Source organism: Anomaloglossus baeobatrachus, chromosome 1 (genome assembly GCF_048569485.1).
Source record: "Anomaloglossus baeobatrachus isolate aAnoBae1 chromosome 1, aAnoBae1.hap1, whole genome shotgun sequence".
Classification (NCBI taxonomy): domain Eukaryota; kingdom Metazoa; phylum Chordata; class Amphibia; order Anura; family Aromobatidae; genus Anomaloglossus; species Anomaloglossus baeobatrachus.
In genome coordinates this window covers 97,832,856-97,858,732 of record NC_134353.1, presented here as the reverse complement: position 1 = coordinate 97,858,732, position 25,877 = coordinate 97,832,856, and the positions used below count along the sequence as shown (strand labels likewise).

At 46.2% G+C, this 25,877-nt stretch overlaps 1 protein-coding gene across 1 annotated transcript in view; it reads left to right on the top strand.

Annotated features, from left to right (window-relative positions):
- Nucleotides 1-25,877, top strand: part of DHX15 (DEAH-box helicase 15) — a 150,556-nt gene that overhangs the window by 107,144 nt on the left and 17,535 nt on the right. The window contains exons 7-11 of the mRNA XM_075346937.1: nucleotides 982-1,068; nucleotides 13,578-13,727; nucleotides 16,849-16,957; nucleotides 18,829-19,020; nucleotides 22,349-22,471. Of these exons, the coding sequence (XP_075203052.1) occupies nucleotides 982-1,068; nucleotides 13,578-13,727; nucleotides 16,849-16,957; nucleotides 18,829-19,020; nucleotides 22,349-22,471 (661 nt within the window). The remainder of the gene's footprint in view (nucleotides 1-981; nucleotides 1,069-13,577; nucleotides 13,728-16,848; nucleotides 16,958-18,828; nucleotides 19,021-22,348; nucleotides 22,472-25,877) is intronic.

The window sequence follows — 25,877 nt, the reverse complement described above, 5'->3', positions numbered from 1 at the left end:
TACTCACTCAGCAGAGCTGTAGTGAGGAAATGGCACAAGCGCAGCAGCGCTGTTGTCCCCGGCGCACTAACACACCCAGCAAAGCTGCAGTGTGCGCGCGGTATGCACGGGGACACAGAGTACCTTGACGAAGCAGGGCCCTGTCCCTGACGATACTCAGCTCCATATCCAGCGGCTTCTCCAGGGGCTGTGGATGGAGCACGGTCTCAGTCCCACTTCACCCAGAGCCCTAATGGGGATGGGGAAGGAATCAGCATGTGGGCTCCAGCCTCCGTACCCGCAATGGGTACCTCAACCTTAACAAACACCGCCGACAGAAAGTGGGGTGAGAAGGGAGCATGCTGGGGGCCCTGTAAGGGCCCTCTTTTCTTCCATCCGACATAGTCAGCAGCTGCTGCTGACTAAACAGTGGAGCTATGCGTGCGTGTCTGACCTCCTTCGCACAAAGCATAAAACTGAGGAACCCGTGATCCCACGGGGGGGTGTATAGCCAGAAGGGGAGGGGCCTTACACTTTTGAGTGTAATACTTTGTGTGGCCTCCGGAGGCAGTAGCTATACACCCAATTGTCTGGGTCTCCCAATTAGGAGCGACAAAGAAATCAATGTTTTCTCTGCTGCAAATCTAGCAGTTATACAGGGTTCATGAATATGCTGGACTACCTGCAGCACGCCAAATAGTCCTGTAATGATAATCGCCTGCTGATTAAACAGTGATTTTTATCAAAACTACACTAAGTAGCCCAGTAACTGACACATCGCTGAAATCAGGATCTCTGCCCCTACATTATGCTGCTCTCAAATTAGGTGGCAAAAACCTGTTGATACATTTCTGTTAATGTGTACATATTATAAGGCGACGTATCATCAGGTTAGTAAATTATAGTTAGTTGCTTGCTAAATGTAAATATACAGATTACTTGTAGTGTGAACATAATAATAATAATAATCATATGCATTTGTTTTTTCTGCTCACTTTTTAGGTTGTGGTGTCCACTAACATCGCTGAGACCTCATTAACCATTGATGGTGTCGTATTTGTGATCGATCCAGGATTTGCTAAGCAAAAGGTGCGTTAGACTGTTAGGCCGGGGCCACACGGAGCACTACTGCGATCCTCGCATGACAGTCGGCTCATGCTGGCAGCACAGCAGGAGCGAAGTGTCATGTGAGTGTCACTGCGACTGAGGTCCGATCATGCGATCGGACCTCAGCTGCGAGAGGCGGGCCAGAACTGAGGAGGGGCGGGACGGCACAAAAGAGGGGAGAGCCGGCGCTGCGGAGGGGAGGGAGGGATTTATCTCCCTCTCTCTCTTCTGTAGCCAGCTATTACCATTCTCGCCCTGCACTCGTGGTACATCGGTGTTCTCAGAGTGTAGTGCGATTTTTCTCTCGCCCCATAGACTTGAATGGGTGCGAGAGAAACCAGGAAGCATTACAGTTGCAGCATGCTGCGATTGTTTTCTCGGTCCGATTAAGGCTGAGAAAATAATCGCTCATGGGTGCTGACACACAGGCTAATATTGATCTGAGTGGAATGCGATGTTTTTTCATGTTCATGCAGTGTGGTTAGGCCTTCGGGTGAACACTTTACCAGGGTTCACTCGTTGCCTACTGCCTGATTCTAATTAATGTTGGATCGAGTGCATGCTTGAAAAATGACATCGGACACACACAGTCGGATATTCATCTTTCCTCGATCAGAGGTGGCCCAGAACTGAGAACTTTATTCAAGAACATGCCTTTATATAACCTAGGAAAGGGGCATGGTCTGTTTCTTCAGTGGGCAGGGTCGGATGTGTTCATTGCTCAGTGGGTTGAACAATGTGTTAGTCCATGAACTGATTGGTGGGCGATAACGTAGGCGGGTCTATGTCGTCATCCGGGGCCATCTTGCATATCTCTGAAGAGTGACTGGCTTATGTATAGAGAATCGATTTCATTGAACACACTTCCCACAGTCCTCCATGTCCAGGTTAATTAAGTATTTGATCTAATGGCTCTCCTCAACAGTCCCCCCTAAATACTTTATTAACCTTCTGACCCTACCGTGGTCCTCTAACACATCAGCCTAGATTCGGATCTCCCACCCTTTTTATGCTGTCCGTTAGATAAACAATGCAAAGCCTTTGCTCTCTTCCGTGACCAATTCTAGGTGTATCAGGAGGTATATAGGAGCGCGCTACCCTCGTCCTCGGGACTTTCCTACCTACATCACCTCAGTTCCCTACCTGAATACACATAATTGTATCACAACAGTAATGAGTCTGTTCTGGTCTCGGTTCCGTATTCCATGACCTGGAGATCTTTGACAGGTTTTTCCCTGACATGGATCCGATTACCTTCAGTAACATAGAGTACCACTTTTAAGGCTTCATAAACCATCAAATAGGACAATACCAGTTGCATACAGGTGTGTGTTATTCTTAAAATCACTTAAACCCTTAAACTAATTGGTTGGTTCTCAGATAATGTCTTTTCCACCATGAGTCCTTATTTGTGTAATGTTCCTGTACCCATTGTTCCTTTATCATGGTTATTTCCCATATATCATCCCCAATCCAGAAATTCTCCATAAGGTTCTATGTGAGATAATTCAGCACTATGGGTGTTGTGACCCTCATTCTGCTGGTACAATGACTCTTTACAGCGGCTGTTGTCTTCAGATGGGTTTTCCCTCAAGATTCATGGAAGTTGCTGTGGCCGGGAAAAGTTGGATCGGCCCATCTGATTTCGACTCATGGCTGTTTCTCACTTGTCTTTTTAGGATCACCCAGTCTCCTGGCTTGAGACCACGTGCTTCTGACACTGATTTTAGAATCTGGAATTGGAGAATACACTTGTATATCATACTGTATAGGCAGTTGTATAAGGCTCATACATAACTGGTCAGGATATCATATTGTATCTGGGAGAAATATAATCATAATCTAGATGCTAAACCAAAAATATGTTATGTAAAGATCTAATTATTAAGAAAAAGGAAAACAAGCAATTTGTTACATGATTTGCCAGCGTCCACCTTTATCTTGTGGATTGTTACATTTTGATGTTCCATTCAACCTTTCCACATTCCCACAGCTCTGGAAGGTGAGGAGTGTGGAAAGCCGCTAATCCCCAGATGCTGTAAGATCTCAATAATGATCTCTGCTATAGAATATGTACTTTTTCCGCTTTTAGGAACTCAAGTTTTACATACTACTACCATCATTCGTTTTTCAGCAGTAACATTTTCTGTACTGGATATGTTTCAGAGCAGGCCTGAAAAAAAATTCACACAACATGCACAAAACTCATACAAACCACGTGTAGGTTTATATGACTAATCTGCAATCTCCGTAGCAGTAGAGTGGATGAGGGGTGTGTTTCTACGAAGTTTTTAGTTTCTCTACCTTGTATTAAGCACAGGTCTTACAAGTCTGGATGTGTCTGGCCACCTGGGTACTGAGCAGTGGTGCCGCCCGTATCTTGTCCACCACCACACTTATAACGGTCTTTGTCACATGTGTTCATGGGTTACCTGGGCCATTATTGAGTAGAGAACTCATGGCAGAGAAAACTTACCACCCTTTATCCACAGACCTTCCTCAGTCAAGCAGCTCCCTGCGTCTCACACTCTGTTCCTTGCTGAATCACTTGTTCCTTTAAGGATTTAAGAACACGAGGAGTGACAGATGTCACAGATGTGACAGGTTCCATCATGGTATGGTACTGGTCTGCATTGGTAAAGGACTCTCAACTCTAGGCCCGTTCACTGCTTCTTTGTTGTCTGCACCTGTGCGATCGTCTCTTCCGGCTCCATCAGTCACTGGCTCCTTTGATAACAGGAGAGCCATCGTCTGGGCTCATTCGCACTCTACGGTCTTTATAGGTTTATCACGTTACACAAGAAAAGATCTGCTGCTTATATCTACATTTGACTATCTTACCCCCCTCCGCTCTACAAACCTTAGTGATCGTAAATCTTCATTTCGTTCTCCTTTTCCGATGGGAGAGGAGTGAGTGGTTCGATTTTTATTACCTCATGTTGCGTAACCTCAGCATATCTAGTGTTGAATCATCCAACATCTTGGTATCTGGATCCATCTACGGAAAAACTCAAATTCTGCAGTAGCAATGGGCTCATCTGAGATATGTTCAAAAGCTGACAATTCTTGTTACATCAGAGCAATCAGGAAATATATGTATGTCTGCTGTATCCTCCTTACAGATAAAAATATAAAGAAAACTTAATAGAAAAACTCAATCGAAATTAAAAACTTAAAAATAGGTGTGACTTTTCATATCCTCTTTCCCCCCTTTTCTTTGTCGCTCCATTGGGAGACCCAGACAATTGGGTGTATAGCTTCTGCCTCCGGAGGCCACACAAAGTATTACACTTTAAAAAGTGTAACCCCTCCCCTCTGCCTATACACCCTCCCGTGCATCACGGGCCCATCAGTTTTATGCTTTGTGTTGAAGGAGGCACACATTCACGCAAGCTCCACATTTTAGTCAGCAGCAGCTGCTGATTTTTATCGGATGGAAGAAAAGAGGGCCCCTCACAGGGCCCCCGGCATGCTCCCTTCTCACCCCACTAATGTCGGCGGTGCTGTTAAGGTTGAGGTACCCATTGCGGGTACAAAGGCTGGAGCCACATGCCGTTTTCCTTCCCCATCCCTTAGAGGCTCTGGGAGAAGTGGGATCCAAACCGGTCACCAGGCACTGGAACCGGGCTCCCTCCGCAGCCCCTGGGGGAATCTGACGGACAGGAGACTGGGTATCATCAGGGACAGGCCCTGCTTCTAAGAGGTACTCTGTGTCCCCTTGGGGACGGCGCTGGAGCACCTGTGTAACAGACGCTGCAGCGGCTGCTGTGTTTTTTTTTTTGTGACGCCGGGACTACCGCGCCGACCGCGCCTGTTTGCCGGCCGCGCTATTAAATTTAGTCCCCGGCTTCTGCGGCCTAGTACAATAACTCCCGCCCCCGGGCCTGCCAGTCAGGGGTAAGGGCGGGACGCTCGACTGCACGTCGGGAGTGAGGGCTGGAGCATACTTAGGTATCCTCCTCCCCCCTCACTGAGCACTGCGGGGCACCAGATTCCCGCACTTTATTGGTCACGCCCACGGCTCCCTCCTCCTCTCAGAACGCTGGCAGCCATTGTTATAACACTTCTGCCGGTGGAGGAATACAGAACGAGCTCTGTAGCGTTGGGAGGCCCAGGCAGGGAATCTGGTGGACACACAACCGCTTTGGGCGGTCGGTAAGCCGCACCGATACCAGGTGCTGGCCCCCTCGGGTGCCGAAGTGTATATATATATATTTATATTGTATACATTTTCTCTGTTCGGCCGCATTATTTGACTGTGGCTATATACCCTCACTGATTACTCTAAAAGGAGACAACAGCATGTCGTCCGCAAAGAGCAAGGGTGCCAAGGCACAGGCTTATTTTGCAACCTGTACCTCTTGTGTGGCTATGTTACCTGCAGGTTCCACCTACCCTCATTGTGTGCAATGCTCGGCCCCTGTGGCACTCACTCAGCCGGAGCCTCAGGCACTGGTGGGACCCTCGGCTCAGGTAGAACCACCGGCTTCCACTGGCCAGGTGGCAGGGACAGAGTTTGCAGTTTTGGCTGAGAAACTCTCTGAGTCACTTTCACAATCCATGGCTCAGTCTATGGATAGATGGTCTGCTAAGATATTAGAAGCCTTGCAGTCCAGACCGGTAACACAGGCCCAGGACGCTGTGCGTTCATCGCCCCCAGGCCCCTCTCGGTCGGCGCAGCAAAGTGCTCCTGAGGTGACACCTAGGTCCCATGGTGAGGACTCCGACTCGGACCGCAGTCCCAGACCGGCTAAGCGGGCTCGCTGGGGACTTTCCTCGACTTCGTCACGCTGCTCAGGGTTTCAGCATGAGGACTCTCTGGAGGATGAAGCGGAGGTCGCAGCTCAGGGCTCTGACCCTGACGTTGCTCTCAATCTTGATACACCTGAAGGGGACGCCATAGTAAATGACCTTATAGCATCCATCAACCAGGTGCTAGAACTTTCTCCTCCAACTCCACCTATAGAGGAGTCGGCTTCACAGCAGGAGAAACACCAGTTTAGGTTTCCCAAACGTTCACGGAGTGCGTTTTTCGATCACTCTAACTTCAGAGATGCTGTCCAGAAGCACAGAGCATTTCCGGACAAGCGCTTTACTAAGCGCCTTAATGACACACGTTACCCCTTCCCCCCTGACGTAGTTAAGGGGTGGGCTCAGTGTCCCAAAGTGGATCCTCCAGTCTCTAGACTGGCGGCTAGATCCGTAGTATCAGTGGCAGATGGCTCATCGCTCAAGGATGCCACTGACAGGCAAATAGAGCTCCTGATGAAATCCATCTACGAAGCCATAGGCGCGTCTTTTGCTCCGGCATTCGCAGCCGTGTGGGCACTCCAAGCTATCTCAGCTTGTCTGTCTGAGATTAATGCGGTCACACGTACCTCGACTCCGCAGGTTGTGTCTTTGACTTCTCAGGCGTCGGTTTTTTCGTCCTACGCCATGAACGCCGTCCTGGACTCTGCGAGCCGTACAGCGGTAGCATCCGCCAATTCGGTGGCAGTCCGCAGGGCCATGTGGCTACGCGAATGGAAGGCAGACTCTGCTTCCAAGAAATTCTTAACCGGTTTGCCATTTTCTGGCGACCGTTTGTTTGGCGAGCAATTGGACGAAATTATTAAACAATCCAAGGGAAAGGACTCGTCCTTACCCCAGTCCAAACCAAACAGACCTCAGCAGCGAAAGATTCAACCGAGGTTTCGGTCCTTTCGGCCCTCAGCCGGGTCCCATTCCTCCACGTCCAACAGGTCACAGAAGGACCAGAGGAACTCTTCTGCATGGCGGTCTAAGTCACGTCCTAAAAAGACCGCCGGAGGAACCGCCCCCAAGGCAGCCTCCTCATGACTTTCGGCCTCCCCAAACCGCATCCTCGGTCGGTGGCAGGCTCTCCCGCTTTTGCGACGCCTGGTGGCCACATGTCCAAGACCGATGGGTGAGAGACATTCTGTCTCACGGTTACAGGATAGAGCTCAGTTCTCGTCCTCCGACTCGTTTCTTCAGAACATCTCCGCCCCCCGAGCGAGCCGATGCACTTTTTTAGGCGGTGAACACTCTGAAGGCAGAAGGAGTGGTGATTCCCGTTCCCCCTCAGGAACATGGTCACGGCTTCTACTCCAACTTGTTCGTGGTGCCAAAAAAGGACGGATCATTCCGTCCCGTTCTGGACCTCAAACTCCTCAACAGACACGTGAGAACCAGACGGTTCCGGATGGAATCTCTCCGCTCTGTCATCGCCTCGATGTCCCAAGGAGACTTCCTAGCATCAATCGACATCAGGGATGCTTATCTCCATGTGCCGATTGCACCAGAGCATCAACGCTTCCTGCGTTTCGCCATCAAAGACGAACACCTTCAATTCGTAATACTTTCTCGGCGATAGTGAAGCTACCGCTGGACAAACAGCGTTCATTACAGACAGGGGTGCACTCTCTCCTTCGAGCCCAGTCACACCCCTTGAGGCGCCTCATGCACTTCCTAGGGAAAATGGTGGCAGCAATGGAGGCAGTTCCCTTTGCGCAGTTTCATCTGCGTCCACTTCAATGGGACATTCTCCGCAAATGGGACAGGAGGTCGACGTCCCTAGACAGGAGCGTCTCCCTTTCACGGGCAGCCAAAACCTCTCTTCAGTGGTGGCTTCTTCCCACTTCTTTGTCGAAGGGAAAATCATTCCTGCCCCCATCCTGGGCTGTGGTCACGACGGACGCGAGTCTGTCAGGGTGGGGAGCGGTCTTCCTCCACCACAGGGCTCAGGGAACCTGGACTCCGACAGAGTCCTCCCTTCAGATCAATGTTCTGGAGATAAGGGCAGTGTATCTAGCCCTAAAGGCGTTCCAGCGGTGGCTGGAGGGCAGGCAGATCCGAATACAGTCGGACAACGCCACGGCGGTTGCGTACATCAACCACCAGGGAGGCACACGCAGTCGTCAAGCCTTCCAAGAAGTTCGGCGGATTCTGCTGTGGGCGGAAGCCACAGCCTCCACCATCTCCGCGTTCACATCCCGGGCGTAGAAAACTGGGAAGCAGACTTTCTCAGTCGCCAGGGCATGGACGCAGGGGAATGGTCTCTTCACCCGGACGTGTTTCAAGAGATCTGTTGCCGCTGGGGAACGCCGGACGTCGATCTAATGGCGTCTCGGCACAACAACAAAGTCCCGGCATTCATGGCACGGTCTCAGGATCACAGAGCTCTGGCGGCAGACGCATTAGTTCAGGATTGGTCGCAGTTTCGACTGCCTTATGTATTTCCTCCTCTGGCACTGCTGCCCAGAGTGTTACGCAAGATCAGGTCCGACTGCCGCCGCGCCATCCTCATCGCTCCAGACTGGCCGAGGAGGTCGTGGTACCCGGATCTGTGGCATCTCACGGTGGGTCAACCGTGGGTACTCCCAGACCGGCCAGACTTGCTGTCTCAAGGGCCATTTTTCCATCTGAATTCTGCGGCCCTCAACCTGACTGTGTGGCCATTGAGTCCTGGCTCCTAGCGTCGTCAGGGTTATCTCAAGATGTCATTGCCACTATGAGACAGGCCAGGAAACCAACGTCTGCCAAGATCTACCACAGGACTTGGAGGATCTTCTTATCCTGGTGCTCTGATCAGGGTTTTACTCCCTGGCCGTTTACCTTGCCCACGTTTCTTTCCTTCCTTCAATCCGGAATGGACAAGGGTTTGTCTCTCGGCTCTCTCAAGGGACAAGTATCGGCGCTTTCCGTGTTTTTTCAAAAGCGTCTAGCCAGGCTTCCGCAGGTCCGCACGTTCCTGCAGGGGGTCGGCCACATAGTCCCACCTTACAAGCGTCTGCTAGAACCCTGGGATCTTAACAGGGTGCTCACGGCTCTCCAGAAGCCACCTTTCGAGCCGATGCGGGATGTCTCTCTATCACGCCTTTCGCAGAAGGTGGCCTTCCTAGTGGCAGTCACTTCACTTAGGAGAGTGTCTGAGCTAGCAGCGCTGTCATGCAAAGCCCCCTTCCTGGTGTTTCACCAGGATAAGGTGGTTCTGCGTCCGGTCCCGGAATTTCTCCCTAAGGTGGTATCCCCTTTTCATCTCAATCAGGATATCTCCTTACCTTCCTTTTGCCCTCATCCAGTTCACCAATGTGAAACGTATTTGCACTTGTTAGATCTCGTGAGAGCACTCAGGCTCTACATTTCTCGCACGGCGCCCCTGCGCCGTTCTGATGCGCTCTTTGTCCTGGTCGCTGGCCAGCGTAAGGGGTCGCAGGCTTCCAAGTCAACCTTGGCTCGGTGGATCAAGGAACCGATTCTTGAAGCCTACCGTTCATCTGGGCTTACGATTCCTTCAGGGCTGAAAGCCCATTCTACCAGAGCCGTAGGTGCGTCCTGGGCATTGCGGCACCAGGCTACGGCTCAGCAGGTGTGTCAGGCGGCTACCTGGTCGAGTCTGCACACTTTCACAAAACACTATCAGGTGCATGCCTATGCTTCGGCAGATGCCAGCCTAGGTAGGCGAGTCCTTCAGGCGGCGATTGCCCACCTGTAAGAAGGGGCCGTTTTTCGGCTCTCTTTATCGAGGTATTCTTTTACCCACCCAGGGACTGCTCTTGGACGTCCCAATTGTCTGGGTCTCCCAATGGAGCGACAAAGAAGAAGGGAATTTTGTTTACTTACCGTAAATTCCTTTTCTTCTAGCTCCAATTGGGAGACCCAGCACCCGCCCCTGTTCCCTTCGGGCTTTTGTTCTTTTGTGTACACATGTTGTTCATGTTGAATTGTTCTTTTGGTTCATGGTTTAGTTCTCCGAACATCCTTCGGATTGAATTTACCTTAGACCAATTTATAAGTTTCCTCCTTCCTGCTTTGGCACCAAAACTGATGGGCCCGTGATGCACGGGAGGGTGTATAGGCAGAGGGGAGGGGTTACACTTTCTAAAGTGTAATACTTTGTGTGGCCTCCGGAGGCAGAAGCTATACACCCAATTGTCTGGGTCTCCCAATAGGAGCTAGAAGAAAAGGAATTTACGGTAAGTAAACAAAATTCCCTTCTTTGAATCCATTATCCAAAGCATAATTAGTGTGTGACACAGGAGTTCTACATTTAGGCATAAGTCACATTGTGTAGATTGTACTTAACTGGGAACACCATAAATATTATGTGTAACCTTATAATGGAAAACCATTTCAATGACTTTTCAAGCTTCGCTTGAACCACAGAAATCTGCATTACAATCTTTTTCTATGAAAAAAAAAAAGCAGATGATTCAATACATTAAATATCAAACGCAGAATGCCATAAATCATCCACATACCTTAAACCAAAGTATCATAATTATTAATAAATTAGATTATTAAGATTATTAGTATTATTATTATTATTATTATTATTAACGCCATACAACCTCTAGATATAGAGACGTCCACATTTGCAAAATTGAGGACATTATCAGCGAATTGTCGGCATCTCTGTGATAATGTATACTATAACTTCTTTATGTCCACGGAGGGAGAGAAAACTAGAGTAAATAATCGCCATCTGGGAACAAATGCATGAAATACAAAGTAATTTTCCATGCAAATCACCATAAAATTCTGATTTGCCATAGAAATCCATCTGATTAAACAGACTCCTATGCTCCAGTATCTACCAATAAATCTAAACATGTCCACAGTTAATTTTTATTCTTTTGGGATAGAATTAGTAAAATAAACGATTTTCAATTATATTTTCCAATACAATTTACAATGAATTAAATGCGGAAAAACCCCCTATGTTTGGCTTGCTCTTTCACAGCTGGCCCACAATAGATCCCACTGCAAGGTGAGACAAAAATCCTGCTCCACAAGTGTTTTGTTTTTTTTTAAAGGATGCCACTCCCCCCAAAACCAGAATCAAACATGCTTCTTCAGCTGCAGGACACAAGTCAAATCTCCCTTATTCCGTTGGATATTTTTTCTTTTTTCTTTTGTTTTGTTTTGTTTTTTTTAAAACATGCAACTCTCAGGATCCCTTTACCCTATTCATAACTGGAATATGTATTTGCTTATTTATCATATCTACCACCAAGGTACGTTATTTAAGAATTTTTATCTTAATGCATTCTTTATCTAAGGGTGGTTGAATCAGGGGGGGAAGGAAGAAACTGATTTTACTTCTGCTAAACTTATAAGTTTAAACAATTATCCTTCCTGCCTATATTCTATACCTTATACATGCACATATACACATATCTCTAGTCCTGGTCTAACTACAGTTAAAGACATTTAATTTTTCTGTCCAATTATATAGTACTCCATCCAATCCATTTTGTTCAGACATTCAAACAACCTATGGTCTTCTGGTTACTTTACACATCTCCGCCCCCACTCACTCTGTTTTTGTCTCAACCATGCCTCGGCCTCCATGTGCTTAAATAAAATAAAATCTTTATTTTTATATAGCGCTAACATATTCCGCAGCGCTTTACATACATCACGAACACTCTCCCCATTGGGGCTCACAATCTAAATTCCCTATCTGTATGTCTTTGGAGTGTGGGAGGAAACCGGAGAACCCAGAGGAAACCCACACAAACACGGGGAGAACATACAAACTCCTTGCAGATGTTGTCCTTGGTGAGATTCGAACCCAGGACCCCAGCGCTGCAAGACTACAATGCTAACCACTGAGCCACCGTGCCGCCCACCATTTTAAGATCTGACCTAAAATGGCTGCCACCAGGAATAGCACATGGTTTATCACAGTATTGCGGCCTAGTGTCCCCACATCCACAACAAAGTTCACTCTCATCCGGATTTTTCTGGTCACAACTAGTACAGGCCCATACCACACCATTGCCATTATATGGTGGTAACTCGAAACGCTCTTTCCTTTTCCTTTCCCCTTCTACCCAATTCTCTCTATATAGACACTATATAAACTTTCAGAAACCCTTCCCCATGCACAAGCAGCAGATAACAATCCATTGTCTTCCAAAACACCCTTTTCCTTCAAAACAATTCCACACTATAACCTCCCTCCTTCTGCCATTCCACATTACTTCATAAACTTATTACATTGTTTAACATGACTTTTCATGAGTCTCAACTGATGTACATGGGTCTAATTTGCCATCTAAATTTGGCCTAGTGCCAATACGCACAACTACATCAATTTATCTATTTCTATGCAGACCAAGATAAAAAACACCAATAAACCAACAGACAGGGGAGATGACTCGCAACTTGAACACTAAGTAAAGTCTGCAGCAGGCGCCTCGTCAAGGTGTCCCTGCCCAGTTCCTACATGGTCCATAATTCACAAAGACACCAATGGTGTCACCCCTGGCTACAAGGTGCCCGTACCAGCTGATTCACGTCCAGCGCTCTTTCTAGACCCAAAGACCCCTCATACCAATTATATCACCCAAGCTTGCGCTAAGCCCCAATGGTATCCATACCAGCCACTTCACGTCCAGCGGTAGGCTCCAAGACTACCACGTACCAGCCACACCACGCAACTTAAACGCTATGCCCCAATGGTATCCGTACCAGCCATTCCACGCTACACTGCGCTAGGCCCCAAGATTACCAGGTACCAGCAGTTCCACGTATTTCCTCACAGATCCATAAACTGTACCACAAGCGACAACCGTAAACTATACCACAGACATTATCCGTTACGTTTCCAGACGACGCTCACAAACCCACTTGCTCCCTAACTGACATCAATCTCCCCTCTAGACAACACATAACAGGCAGCAGGCAACTGAGCATGTGACGGTCCTTCCGCAAGTAATATGGCCAACAGCCGTGAGACCCATCTGCCATCTATACAGATACCCTGAAAACCAGACACAGTCTGGAAATCAGCATAGCACACAAAGGCACAGGAAAAGGCTACAGATTATGAAAATCACAGATTTACTGTGCTCTGGGTTAGGAGACAATCAATCTCCTGTCTCAAGGTGTGTGGCTCATCCTGCCATTCCAATTGCCGAGTCCAAGGATTTTCGGGCGTCAATTTGTTAGGGTGAACACAACCAGGGTTCACTCGTTGCCTACTGCCTGATTCTAATTAATGTTGGATCGAGTGCATGGTTGAAAAATGATATCAGACACACAGTCGGATATTCATCTTTCCTCAATCAGAGGTGGCCCAGAACTGAGAACCTTATTCAAGAACATGCCTTTATATAACCTAGGAAAGGGGCATGGTCGTCTTCTTCAGTGGGCATGGTCGGATGTGTTCATTGTTCAGTGGGTTGAACAATGTGTTAGTCCATAAGCTGATTGGTGGGCGTCATCATAGGCAGGTCTTTGATGTCATCGAGGGTCATCTTGCATATCTCTGAAGAGTGACTGCCTTATGTATAGAGAAACAAATTAATTAAACACACTTCCCACAGTCCTCCATGTCCAGGTTAAGTATTTGATCTAATGGCTCTCCTCAATAAGACTTTATTACTGACATTGGATTATTCTTGCTGCAGTGACCTCATCCAGACCTTTATTATCTGAATTATTGGTGTTTGTATTAATACACCTCTTTTTATGCTTAATAGGTGTATAACCCTCGAATTCGAGTAGAGTCGCTCCTGGTTACGGCTATCAGCAAGGCTTCTGCCCAGCAGAGAGCGGGGCGTGCTGGTCGTACCAGGCCTGGTAAATGCTTTAGACTTTACACAGAGAAGGCGTACAAGACAGAAATGCAGGTAAGGTTTTGTTTTTTTATTTTGTGATATTTTTTTTTTTTTTTTATTCCTTTTTTCTTTTTACTTTGCGATTTTTTTTTTTTTTTGATTTTTTTCCTTTCGTCTGTACACCTATGTTTCACTCTGTACACTGTGTAGTGGCCGTCCATGGATTTAGCAGCGCCTCCTGAGAAACTCATGGTACCTATATATAACTGGGTATGCAGCAAGACCATTAAATAAATTGATAGTTTACCAAAACATGTTCAGTATACAGTTATATAATCAATGTATTTTTAATTGCATATCCTCAGCTTTAATTTGAGGTTATTCACATCCTAATTTGGAGTAAGGGTTTAGGAATTACAGCTCTAACTCCTAACTCCCCCCTTAGGCCATTTTTCATTTCTTCCTTTCGCATCTCGTTTTTTCCCCGCTCTCAGATTTAGACAGTGTAATCTAAGTGGTACGCAGGCTCTGGTGAATCTCTTGACGAATCAGCAGACATGTGCGGAGATTACTGCGAGCTCACCACCGGACACTACCTCGGACATGTACGTCCAAGGTCGTGAAGGGGTTAACTTGTAGATGCCTCTTTTTAAAGGGACCAAAAGTAATTGGACAATTCTCAAAAGCTCTTTAATGGGCTGCGTGGCCTTGTTAATCCATCATTTAAGCTGTTAAAAGGTCTGGAGCTGATTGCAGGTGTGTCATTTGGTTTACACTGTTTTTATTTATCAGCAAAGCTAAAAAGTACAATAAAGCAAAACAAAGCAGCACTGTTATATAACATACATCTGGGGCTACCAGCCCAAGAAATACAAAACAACAAGGAATAACAATACAGCAGGGAAGCTGTTGTTGTAAACCCACAACATGCTGTCAAAAGAGCTTAGTGAAGGAGAAACAGAACATCATTAGGCTGAAGAAGGGGAAAAAAAATAAAGAAGAAATCCATCCGAGAGAGAAGTAATGTTAGGAGTGGCCAAAGCAACAGTTTGGTATATTCTGGGGAAAAAAAATGGCACACTGGAGAACATGGGAACGCAAAGTGGGCTCGATGTCCAAGGAAGACAATGGTGATGGATGATCACAGAATCCTTTCCTTAGTGAAGGAAAACCTCTACACAACATCCAGCCAAGTGATGTACGCTCTCCGGGAAGAGGGTGTTTCATGATCTAAGTCTACCATAAAGAGAAGACTTCATGAGAGCAAATACAGAGGGTCCACCACAAGACTTTGCAAAAAAAATCTAAAGAAGCCGCCAAGTTCTTAAAAAGCATTGTATGTTCAGATGAAACCAATATCAACCTGTAACAGAATGGTGGGAAGAAGAAAGTATGGAGAAGTCTTAGAACCGCTCATGATCCAAAGCACACCACACCCTATGTAAAAGATGGCGGAGGAAGTGTGATGGCCGGGCATGCATGACTTCCAATGGCCCTGGGTCACTTTATTGATGATGGGACTGAAGACAGAAGCAGCCGGATGAATTCCGAAGTGTACAGGGCGAGAGTTTCTGCTCAGATTCAACCAAATGGAGCAAGGTTCACAGGGCTGATGGAAAATGACCCAAAATATACTGCGAAAGCAACACGAGTTGTTGTTTTTTGTTTTTTTTGTTTTTTTTACGGCAAAGAAATGGAATATTCTGCAGTGGCCGAGTCAGTCACCAGATCTGAACCCCATCGAGCTGCATTTCACATGCTTAAGACAAAACTTAGGGTAGAAAAAGCCACAGACAAGCAGCAACTGATGTCGACTGCAGTAAAGGTAAAGCATCAAAGGAGTAAACAGTGTTTGGTGGCGTCCATGGTTTCCAGACTTCAGGCAGTCATTGTTTGTATAGGATTCTTTACGAAGAATTAAAAATGAACATTTTATTTACAGTAAACTAAATTTGTCCAATTACTATTGAGTCCCTGAAATGAGGAGGCTTTGTAGAAAAAAGTTGTAATTCCTAAACATTTCACAGGACACTTTTTTTCAACCCCATTAATTAAACCTGAAAGTCTCCACTTCAATTTCATCTCAGTAGTTTCCTATTAATCCAAAAATAGCGGCCTGCAGAGGCCAAATCACGAAGATTCAGTCACTGTCCAAATATTCAGGCCTAGCTGTATTTGTGTCCCACATCAGCAGAATTATTGGTACCGGCAGGTCCATATAAATGAGTGACGTATGTGTAAGTGGATTAAACCAAAAAAGAGGATACAGATCCATATCATAACTTAATAATACTTATTACAGCCAATCTCACTGAAAATTGCATATACCCCGATAAGAGGAGAGCGCTGTTCCCAAAAGGGTCACAATAATATATCAGACACATTTATAAATATATAGTTATTTTTAATTTCATCTGAACATCATATTTTATATTTCAAAAAGATAACAATACATACAGTGCTGGTGCTCACAGAAGATTAAAAACCCCTACCCCATAAAAACATACAGAACCAAACTGGTGCGTTGTGGATCCAAAATATATACAACTGAGTCAGGAGGCTGACGAAGCGAGAGGCGAAACGCGCGTCGAGGTGCTGGGCATTGTGGTTCACCAACTTGGAGTATTGTTATTACCACTAATTTCCTCTGGTTTACCCTCCAGCCATAACGGTAATTTTAATGGCTGCCCAGACATGTGGCTAGAGGCTCTTAACCTAATAATGAATTGAATTGCAAGTATACGGTGACATATTTATATTATAGAGTACCCAACAGTTCAGTTTGCTGCTATTCAAATCAATTGGGTTCGGGCTTTTATGGGTGATTTGTATTACTGCTATATGAATGCACTAGCACTTTATGTATACTGTGAGTGGTAACCTGGGGGTTCTGTATATGAAATTTTGACACTCAGTTGTATATATTTTGGATCCACAACGCACCAGTTTGGTTCTGTATGTTTTTATGGGGTAGGGGTTTTTAATCTTCTGTGAGCACCAGCACTGTATGTATTGTTATCTTTTTGAAATATAAAATATGATGTTCAGATGAAATTAAAAATAACTATATATTTATAAATGTGTCTGATATATTATTGTGACCCTTTTGGGAACAGCGCTCTCCTCTTATCGGGGTATATGTGTAAGTGGATGTAATGGTAATATATGAATGTCTCGTTCTTCTCTTGATTAGGACAACACGTACCCTGAGATCTTGAGATCCAACTTGGGTTCCGTCGTGTTGCAGCTGAAGAAGCTTGGTATTGATGACTTGGTGCATTTTGACTTCATGGATCCTCCAGGTATAATGCCGAGTTGTATGGACCGCAAATACTGTCTTATTGGTTTGTAGCTTTGCCTAGAAAAGCGCCTGTGAATGTTCTCAGTGGAGCTGTAAACTGGTCCTGGGGTATATTCCTATGTCTGGTCTGCTGTGGAAAGCGTTACTTATGTCATAATGTAATAAATAAGAACGATATTCTCAATGTTCTGGAAGTCCTGCTTAATTAAGTTGTTTGCTGTCAGCCATGTAAAATGAACACTATTATTGACGTCTCAGCCGGGAACTGTAACGCTGACGAACCGTCCACTGCTCCGAGCAGAGCGGCAAACATCTGTGCATTTACAGATCTCACCCAATAGCAAAATATTGTAGTAATGTACAAATCTGCTGTCCCTCCCCACTCGTGTCACAAACCGCAATGATGCACTGTACACATAGGGGTGGTTATAGGGGTTCTCCAGTGCCCCTCACCTGCAGTTGTTGAATGACATTGGGCTGGGAGATGGCAGCCAGGATGTGTGCATGATCAGCAGGTGTGATGCATTCATCATTAGTACAGGATGTGTGCATGATCAGCAGGTGTGATGCATTCATCATTAGTACAGGGTGTGTGCATGATCAGCAGGTGTGATGCATTCGTCATTAGTACAGGATGTGTGCATGATCAGCAGGTGTGATGCATTCATCATTAGTACAGGATGTGTGCATGATCAGCAGGTGTGATGCATTCATCATTAGTACAGGGTGTGTGCATGATCAGCAGGTGTGATGCATTCATCATTAGTACAGGGTGTGTGCATGATCAGCAGGTGTGATGCATTCGTCATTAGTACAGGGTGTGTGCATGATCAGCAGGTGTGATGCATTCGTCATTAGTACAGGATGTGTGCATGATCGGCAGGTGTGGTGCCCCCGTCATTAGTACAGGGTGTGTGCATGATTGGCAGGTGTGGTGCCCCCGTCATTAGTACAGGATGTGTGCATGATCGGCAGGTGTGCTGCCCCCGTCATTAGTACAGGGTGTGTGCATGATCGGCAGGTGTGGTGCCCCCGTCATTAGTACAGGATGTGTGCATGATCAGCAGGTGTGATGCATTCATCATTAGTACAGGGTGTGTGCATGATTGGCAGGTGTGGTGCCCCCGTCATTAGTACAGGATGTGTGCATGATCGGCAGGTGTGGTGCCCCCGTCATTAGTACAGGATGTGTGCATGATTGGCAGGTGTGGTGCCCCCGTCATTAGTACAGGATGTGTGCATGATTGGCAGGTGTGGTGCCCCCGTCATTAGTACAGGATGTGTGCATGATCGGCAGGTGTGGTGCCCCCGTCATTAGTACAGGGTGTGTGCATGATCGGCAGGTGTGGTGCCCCCGTCATTAGTACAGGATGTGTGCATGATCGGCAGGTGTGGTGCCCCCGTCATTAGTACAGGGTGTGTGCATGATCGGCAGGTGTGGTGCCCCCGTCATTAGTACAGGACGTGTGCATGATCGGCAGGTGTGGTGCCCCCGTCATTAGTACAGGATGTGTGCATGATCGGCAGGTGTGGTGCCCCCGTCATTAGTACAGGGTGTGTGCATGATCGGCAGGTGTGGTGCCCCCGTCATTAGTACAGGACGTGTGCATGATCGGCAGGTGTGGTGCCCCCGTCATTAGTACAGGATGTGTGCATGATCGGCAGGTGTGGTGCCCCCGTCATTAGTACAGGGTGTGTGCATGATCGGCAGGTGTGGTGCCCCCGTTATATCCGGTGATTGAGTACTCGTCCTCTGGGCTTCTGCTATCGCAGTGACAAGCGGACTAGTGTCACCAGAGGACCATGTAGGTTGATTTTCTTATCTTTTGTCCTGCTTACATGGCTGATTCTTTCCTCTTCCTTCTTTCCTAGCACCTGAAACACTGATGCGAGCTCTGGAGCTGCTAAATTACCTCGCTGCCTTAAATGATGATGGTGATCTGACAGAACTGGGCTCCATGATGGCAGAATTTCCCCTGGACCCCCAGCTTGCCAAGATGGTCATTGCCAGTTGTGACTACAACTGCTCTAATGAGATCCTATCCATAACGGCTATGTTGTCAGGTAATAGCAGGGCACATGCAGAGGACGTGCCCCCTTCAGAATGGCTTACTGTATGAAAGTCACACCTCGTGGGGTTGTGTGGACTGGACACTAATACTCACACATTCGCAAGTCATTTGGGTGGAGATCGGCATGTGTTGTGCTCTGTGTTTGCGCCGTAGAAATGGCTCGGGCACTCGATGGCACCCTAGTGACTCTTGCCTTTGCATGCATCATACTAGTTCTTGCCCCTGGTACGCAGGCCATGTCGGCCATTGCACCATAAGCAAATTGGAGTTCATCCCACATGAGATGAGTGGCCAGAGGGGTGTCTACTTGGGCACAGTGCCATGTGTAGTAGATGGGGCTCACATTTATTGACCGTGGGGGGCCCTTCTCACGCCTCCTGGAATGAGGGGGGTATTGCACACACAAGGCTATGGGAGTCCTGAATACGGCAGATAGGAATCCCCCTTTATCACTAACCCTTGTCCAATCTTGAGATGCATGTTTGTGGAGAAGTTGGAAGTGCTGGCAATGGGTTGAAAAAAATCATTCCGCTGAGCGTTGTCTTGTGTATGCCCGGTTGCACCACGCTCATACTCAGCGGTCCTAGAGCTTTTTTTTTTATATATATATTCACTGTCCCCTATTAAAGCCGATGGCGGGCTTACCGATAAGCCACATTTAATCCTACAGTCCCAGTGTATTTGGAAGAAGCCTATTAGGGCCTCATACATGGTGACCGTTCCCCCACCGCCCCCGATCTGTCACTGCCAGGGAGCTTGCATGTTTCGGCAGCAGGCATGACAATGAGGTCGGCTTGGACAACTGACGTCATTTTGGGACTGTTTTTATGATTAGATCGTGTTGATACTTTTATATCAGTAGTAACTAACTTTGAAAAATTAACTAAGAAAGTGGAAAAGTCAGAATTAATGTTGCTATGCGTCAGTGCATCCGTACGTTATTCATTAGATGTATATGCTCATTTATTATCACATTCTTCTTTTTATAGAGCTTTCAGATGACTCAGACTCAGAGCAGACGGGCAGGGCAGAGAGGCTATTTTTTCTTTTCTCGGCTTGTTCTGTGGAGGTGGCAGTAGCATTAGAGGGAGTGATCGCAACTATTCATATCCGCGGCTGACAGCCTCTGCTATGCTAAACCTTGTACTCTGTGACAATATAAATGATTAATGATTACGTGACACCCGGGATAGACTATATAATTGTCACTCGGTGAGCGGCATGTAAAGGAACCCCATTGCCGCTCACTACAAGCACCTACAACCACTTTAAACCATCAATTTATAAGTATTTAGCTTATGTACAGGGTGGTCTATTTATATATGGATACACCTAAATAAAATGGGCCCTAAAAATGCATTTCTTTAGACTAGCCTATCACCTCACTGCCCTGATCTAATCTAGTCCCTTTCTGCCCTTCAAAAAAATTACTTCCAGTTCTCGTCCCCTTACCTGTATAAATTCTCACCGACGGGTTCATGCAGCTGCTTTTGAATACCCTATTAAATCGATGGCTGGACCATATATGACAAGCTTTTCCCCCCCATTCACCTTTTGTGTCTCCCCTATTTCCTCGTAGACTGTAAGCTTACGAGCAGGGCCCTCACTCCTCCTGGTATCTTAATTTTGTTATTTTGTATTGTCTCATATTGTCTGTATATGACCCCTCTTAATTGTAAAGCGCTGCGGAATATGTTGGCGCTATAGAAATAAAACTTACTATTATTATTATTATCATCATCATATGGGAGGGGGGCAACTTTTCAAGATGGGTGGTGACTATGGTGGCCACTTTGAAGTCGGCCATTTTGGATCCAACTTTATTTTTTCCAATGGGAAGAGGGTCATGCAACACCTCAAACTTATTGAGAATTTCACAAGAAAAACAATGGTCTGCTTGGTTTTAACGTAACGTTATTCATTCCTTAGTTATTTACAATTTTATGACCACTTATAAAATGTGTTCAAAGGGCTGCCCATTGTGTTGGATTGTCAATACAACCCTCTTCTCCCACTCTTGATACACTGATGGCAGCTCCGTAGAAGAAATGCTAGCACAGGCTTCCAGTATCCGTTCTTTCAGATGCTGCACATCTTGTATCTTCACAGCATAGACAATTGCCTTCAGATGACCCCCAAAGATAAGTCTAAGGGGGTCAGATCAGGAGACCTTGGTGGCGATTCAACTGGCCCACGATGACCAATCCACTTTCCAGGACACTGTTCATGTAGGAATGTTACATGACCCTCTTCCCATTGGAAAAATAAAGTTGGATGCAAAATGGCCAACTTCAAAATGGCCGCCATGGTCACCACCCATCTTGAAACGTTTCCCCCCTTTCATATACTAATGAGCCACAAACAGGAAGTTGATGTCACCAAACATTCCCCTTTTATTTAGGTGTATCCATATAAATGGCCCACTCTGTATTGTTAAAACAGTAATCGACCAGTAGTCGTAGCTGCCCCTTATCAGTCAGTCACATGTACCTTGCCATTAAATAGATGTGTCTCCTCCTATGACATCCCATAGCAATCAGCTCTGATCTTTGGTGAAACCTGTTAGTTTCGCTACAGTGCTGCCTCAGGGGGATTAGGGATTGCATTGCTAACAAAAGGTGTCAGGGAGGCGCTCTTTGTAACGTGTCTCCAGTTAGGCTAAGAGATGAATATCCCGAATAGAGGTCCCCCTATAGGGTATATTGTATCCAGACATCCCTTTAAGGCTGGCAGTCACTTGCCCTTTTGCCTCTTTTGGAGGGCTGATAGACAAATTTACCAGTCTATGATGTGCAGACAAATGTTATATTTACTTTCCATCTTGAAATAGGGTAATGGGATCCTGTAGGATTCAGAGGTGTTTAGGAGGTTCCCCTACTGCTGCCACCTCCGCAGAGATCTGATTCTTTATAGAAATGGGAAGGATTAGCCAGGAAGACTGCAGAAAGCACATACAGCCCCGTCCCAGCGTTTTCCATCCTCAGGTCCTGCTTGAGACGCCTGCCTTTCTAGGCCGTCCTGTTTTAGACCTTGTCCATATATTTGCTCACCTTCTGGCCATCACGGTGCTGTACACATCAATAAGTTCTAGACAGTGTAAATCAGATGCCTTGTAGTTTTGAAACCCTCTTGTCTTACAGATGGGGTTAGGTGTTGATGTACCACAGAAAGGTAGTATACAGCCCAAGATGCAGTTGGAGGTCCATCCTGCCCTGCCCTATGCTCTGTGAACTGACCTAGCTAGGCCTTGTTCCTCTGTCAGTGAATGCGTGACTCATCGATATGGGCATTTGTGTTGGGCCCATACCAACCTTGTTTAGTCCCACAGTGTTTTATCCGACCCACGGAAGGCAAGAAAGCTGCAGATGAGTCCAAGATGAGGTTTGCCCACATAGACGGCGATCATCTGACGCTGCTGAACGTCTACCACGCCTTCAAACAGAGTAAGTGGCTCTTGTGCTGTTATTTTTCTCTTTAGATGTCACACAATCTGTGGAGAAGCCACCATTGCAGATGTGAACAGACCAACGTGAGGCCATGTTCCCACGTAGCCTAAATGCTGCAGTTTTTTGGGGGTTTTTTGGTGCGGAAAAGATGCTATGTTAAAGGCCAGCCTTACACATCCATGTTCATCAGTACGAACTGCGATGCAGTCAGGTGTCCTCACCTGAAGTAGATCTTATCATCTATATCTGAGGCTACGGAGTTTAGGTTGGGAGACTCTCACACGGATGTGTGACACATGTATGTGCGAGTCCGGCCTAACACTTCATGCCAAGTAGATGTGATTTTATGAAAGAACATGTCCACTTAATCTTCAAAGAAACTCTCAACTGTGCGTTTTTATCTTTTAGGCTTTTATGTGGAGCTGTAAAATTTATATCCTATGAAATCTCCTTTAAAGAAAAAAAAAAAATCTGCCCAAAAAATGCATTAATAAAGGGAAATGCAACAAAGAGCATCAAAACCGTTGTCTGCAGATTGCTTTTACTTTTTTTGGTGCAGACACAGGAAACTGTAGGAACATGGCCTGACCTGGTCTGTAAATTGTATTGTTACAGAGCTTTGTTTTTGTAGAGATTGAGAGATGGTCAGTGGGAAACCTTAGTTACTTAGGTTGAAAAAAGGCCTAGGTCCATCTAGTTCAACCTTCCTCCACCAGTTCTACATTTTGTCACTAAGTAATTTATAACCCTCAATGTTGTATGTACTGAGGAAATCATCCAGCCCTTTATTAAAAGCTGTATCTGCCATTACTACCTCTTGTGGTAGGGTATTCCACAGTCTGACTGCTCTAACTGTAAAGAACCCTTTCCTATTTAGCTGCCGGAATCGCTTTTCTTCCACTCACAGTGGAAGTCAGATCTCTAAAGGCCCCTTTACACACTGAGACTTTCTAGCGATCCCACCAGCGATCCCAACCTGGCCGGGATCGCTACAAAGTCTCTGGTGAGCTGTCAAACAGGCAGACCTGGCCAACGACGCAACAGCGATCCGGACCTGCAGAACGACCTAGCTAGTCATTGGGGACGTTGTAAAGGAGCTTTTTGAAAGGCAGTCGCTAACGAAGTCGCTGTAAAGTCCCGTTTACACACTGAGACTTTCTAGCGATCATGCTGCACAGCGGGAAACAAAGGACCAAAGAATGGTCCTGAACGATTTGTAGCGATCAGCAACTTCACAGCAGGGGCCAGGTCACTGATGCGTGTCACACACTGCAATGTCGCTGGGGAGGTCGCTATTACGTCACAAAACCGGTGACGTTACAGCGATGTCGTTTGCGATGTTGTAGTGTGTAAAGCCACCTTAAGACATCTTTTTTCTAAGCTAAACAAATCTAACTTTTTCGACCTTCACTCACTATTATAAAGTGAGTGCGTTCTGCATGTAGTCACTTTCCTTCTGACCTTCATTCTTCTCCATTCAATCTGGTTCTCTTCAATACAACATGGCTGACACAGTGGCATAGGGAGCACAGTGATAAGTGTAACCCATGCCTTCCCTGCCCTGAAGGATGAACACGCTGAAGATATCCGTGCCCTGTCCATTCCGCAGCACAAGTATTGAAGATGGACCTGGTTGCAGGAAAAGAATGGAGGTCAAAAAGGAAAGACACAGGCAAAATGTATAGTCACTTTTTAGGGATGGGGTTGAGGGTCGATTTTAATGACCTTCATCTAAGTGAAACTTATTTGCATTGACTCATATTATTAACACTTACACGACTCTACGGTATTGGCATAGAGACCACAGAGCATGAGACTTTAATCATAGAGTATAATAATCACATATAGTGGAATATGGCACGATGATGCGACATTAGTGTCTGGATGTCATTCTCTGGTAACATGGCTGATGCATCCTGACTGCCCATGTGCAAACTGCCCACCTACTATAAGCCACGCCGGCTTTAATGTTACGTCACGGACAACCCCAGCCCGTGTCTTACATGCAGATTCTCTTGTGGATTCCACTTTGTCTTGCCTCAGGTTTTGTGGTTGATTTGTGTGTATCATCCACCCTCGGGCCGATTTCCCACACACTTATTTTTCACTTTTAACCCTGCTGTTCTGTTCGGGTTTACCATACACTTGTAATGTTCCGGTTAGTTTTGAAGAAAGTAAACAAAGAATACCAATTCATAAAACCACACACACAGTAATTAACCACAAGTTTCAGTACCACATAATGAATATTTTAAAACCACATTTCAAGTTGTCATTTTTGACCGAACAGAACAGCAGGGTTAAGAAACAACGTGTTTGGTAGTATTTTTTTTTTCCCTTTACATTCCTCAAGTCTTAAAAAGAAACCTGTGTTAAAAAAATAAATAAATAAAAAAAGTGTAGGAAAACGCTGTACAAATACAGCCTAAGGCTATGTGCGCCCTAGAAAGTGCCGTTTTCTTGAGAAAAATCCGGACCCTCTGAAAGAATCCCGCACTCAAGGTAAAAACGCGGGTACGATTTTACCGCGGATTTTCCCTAAGTTGGTCCCCGCGGATTTTTAACATTATGGCAAAAACCGCATGTACCTGCGGAAAAGAAGTGACATGCTCAATAATGCCACAGCGGAAAATCCGCGGGTATAAAAAAACTCAGTGTGTGCACAGCATTTTTAAAACCCATAGGATTTGCTGGGGAATGAGTGCAGCAATGTTACACATGTTCTGCAGCAAATCCGCGGTAAATCCGCAGCGTGCACACAGGGCCTAACTCTTTGGTGTCCCAGATACTTCTATTGTCACACGTCCACATTCACAATCTGAGTACAGATCGTCGGGATGTTTGGCCTGGCCTTGGACCTCCAGACCTAGTGATGAGCAAGCACTACCATGCACGGGTGCTCGTATCAAGCAGTTGGACGCTCAGACGGGCTCGGAGCAATCAGAGTGGCAAGTCTCAAATTCACGCCATACCAAGGGATTGGATCCTACGTGGGCACCACAAACAGAACTGCCATGGTCATTCTTCATAACAGCTCAGACGGGCTCGACTCGTGTACCGAGTATAATAGAAGTCAATAGGGAATGTAGGCATTTTTCCAGAAGATCCAGAAGTTGAGCCTGTCCAAGCGTCCGACTGATTGAGTACCAAACACCCGAGCATGTTAATGCTCACTCATCAGTATCTAGACCCAACGTAATCACCCTCACATACATCTATCAGGATGTAGCATTTGGGTCTGGAGATCGGTGTATGGTTCATACTAGGACCATGAATGTCTGACTTGTGAGACGGACCTGACAAGGTGCTGTGGGGTGGAGATAGGACTGTAAGAGCTCGCCATGAACAGCCAGCGTTGCTGAAGTGACTATTATTTCTTTCAGCTCCATTGCAAATTCCAAAC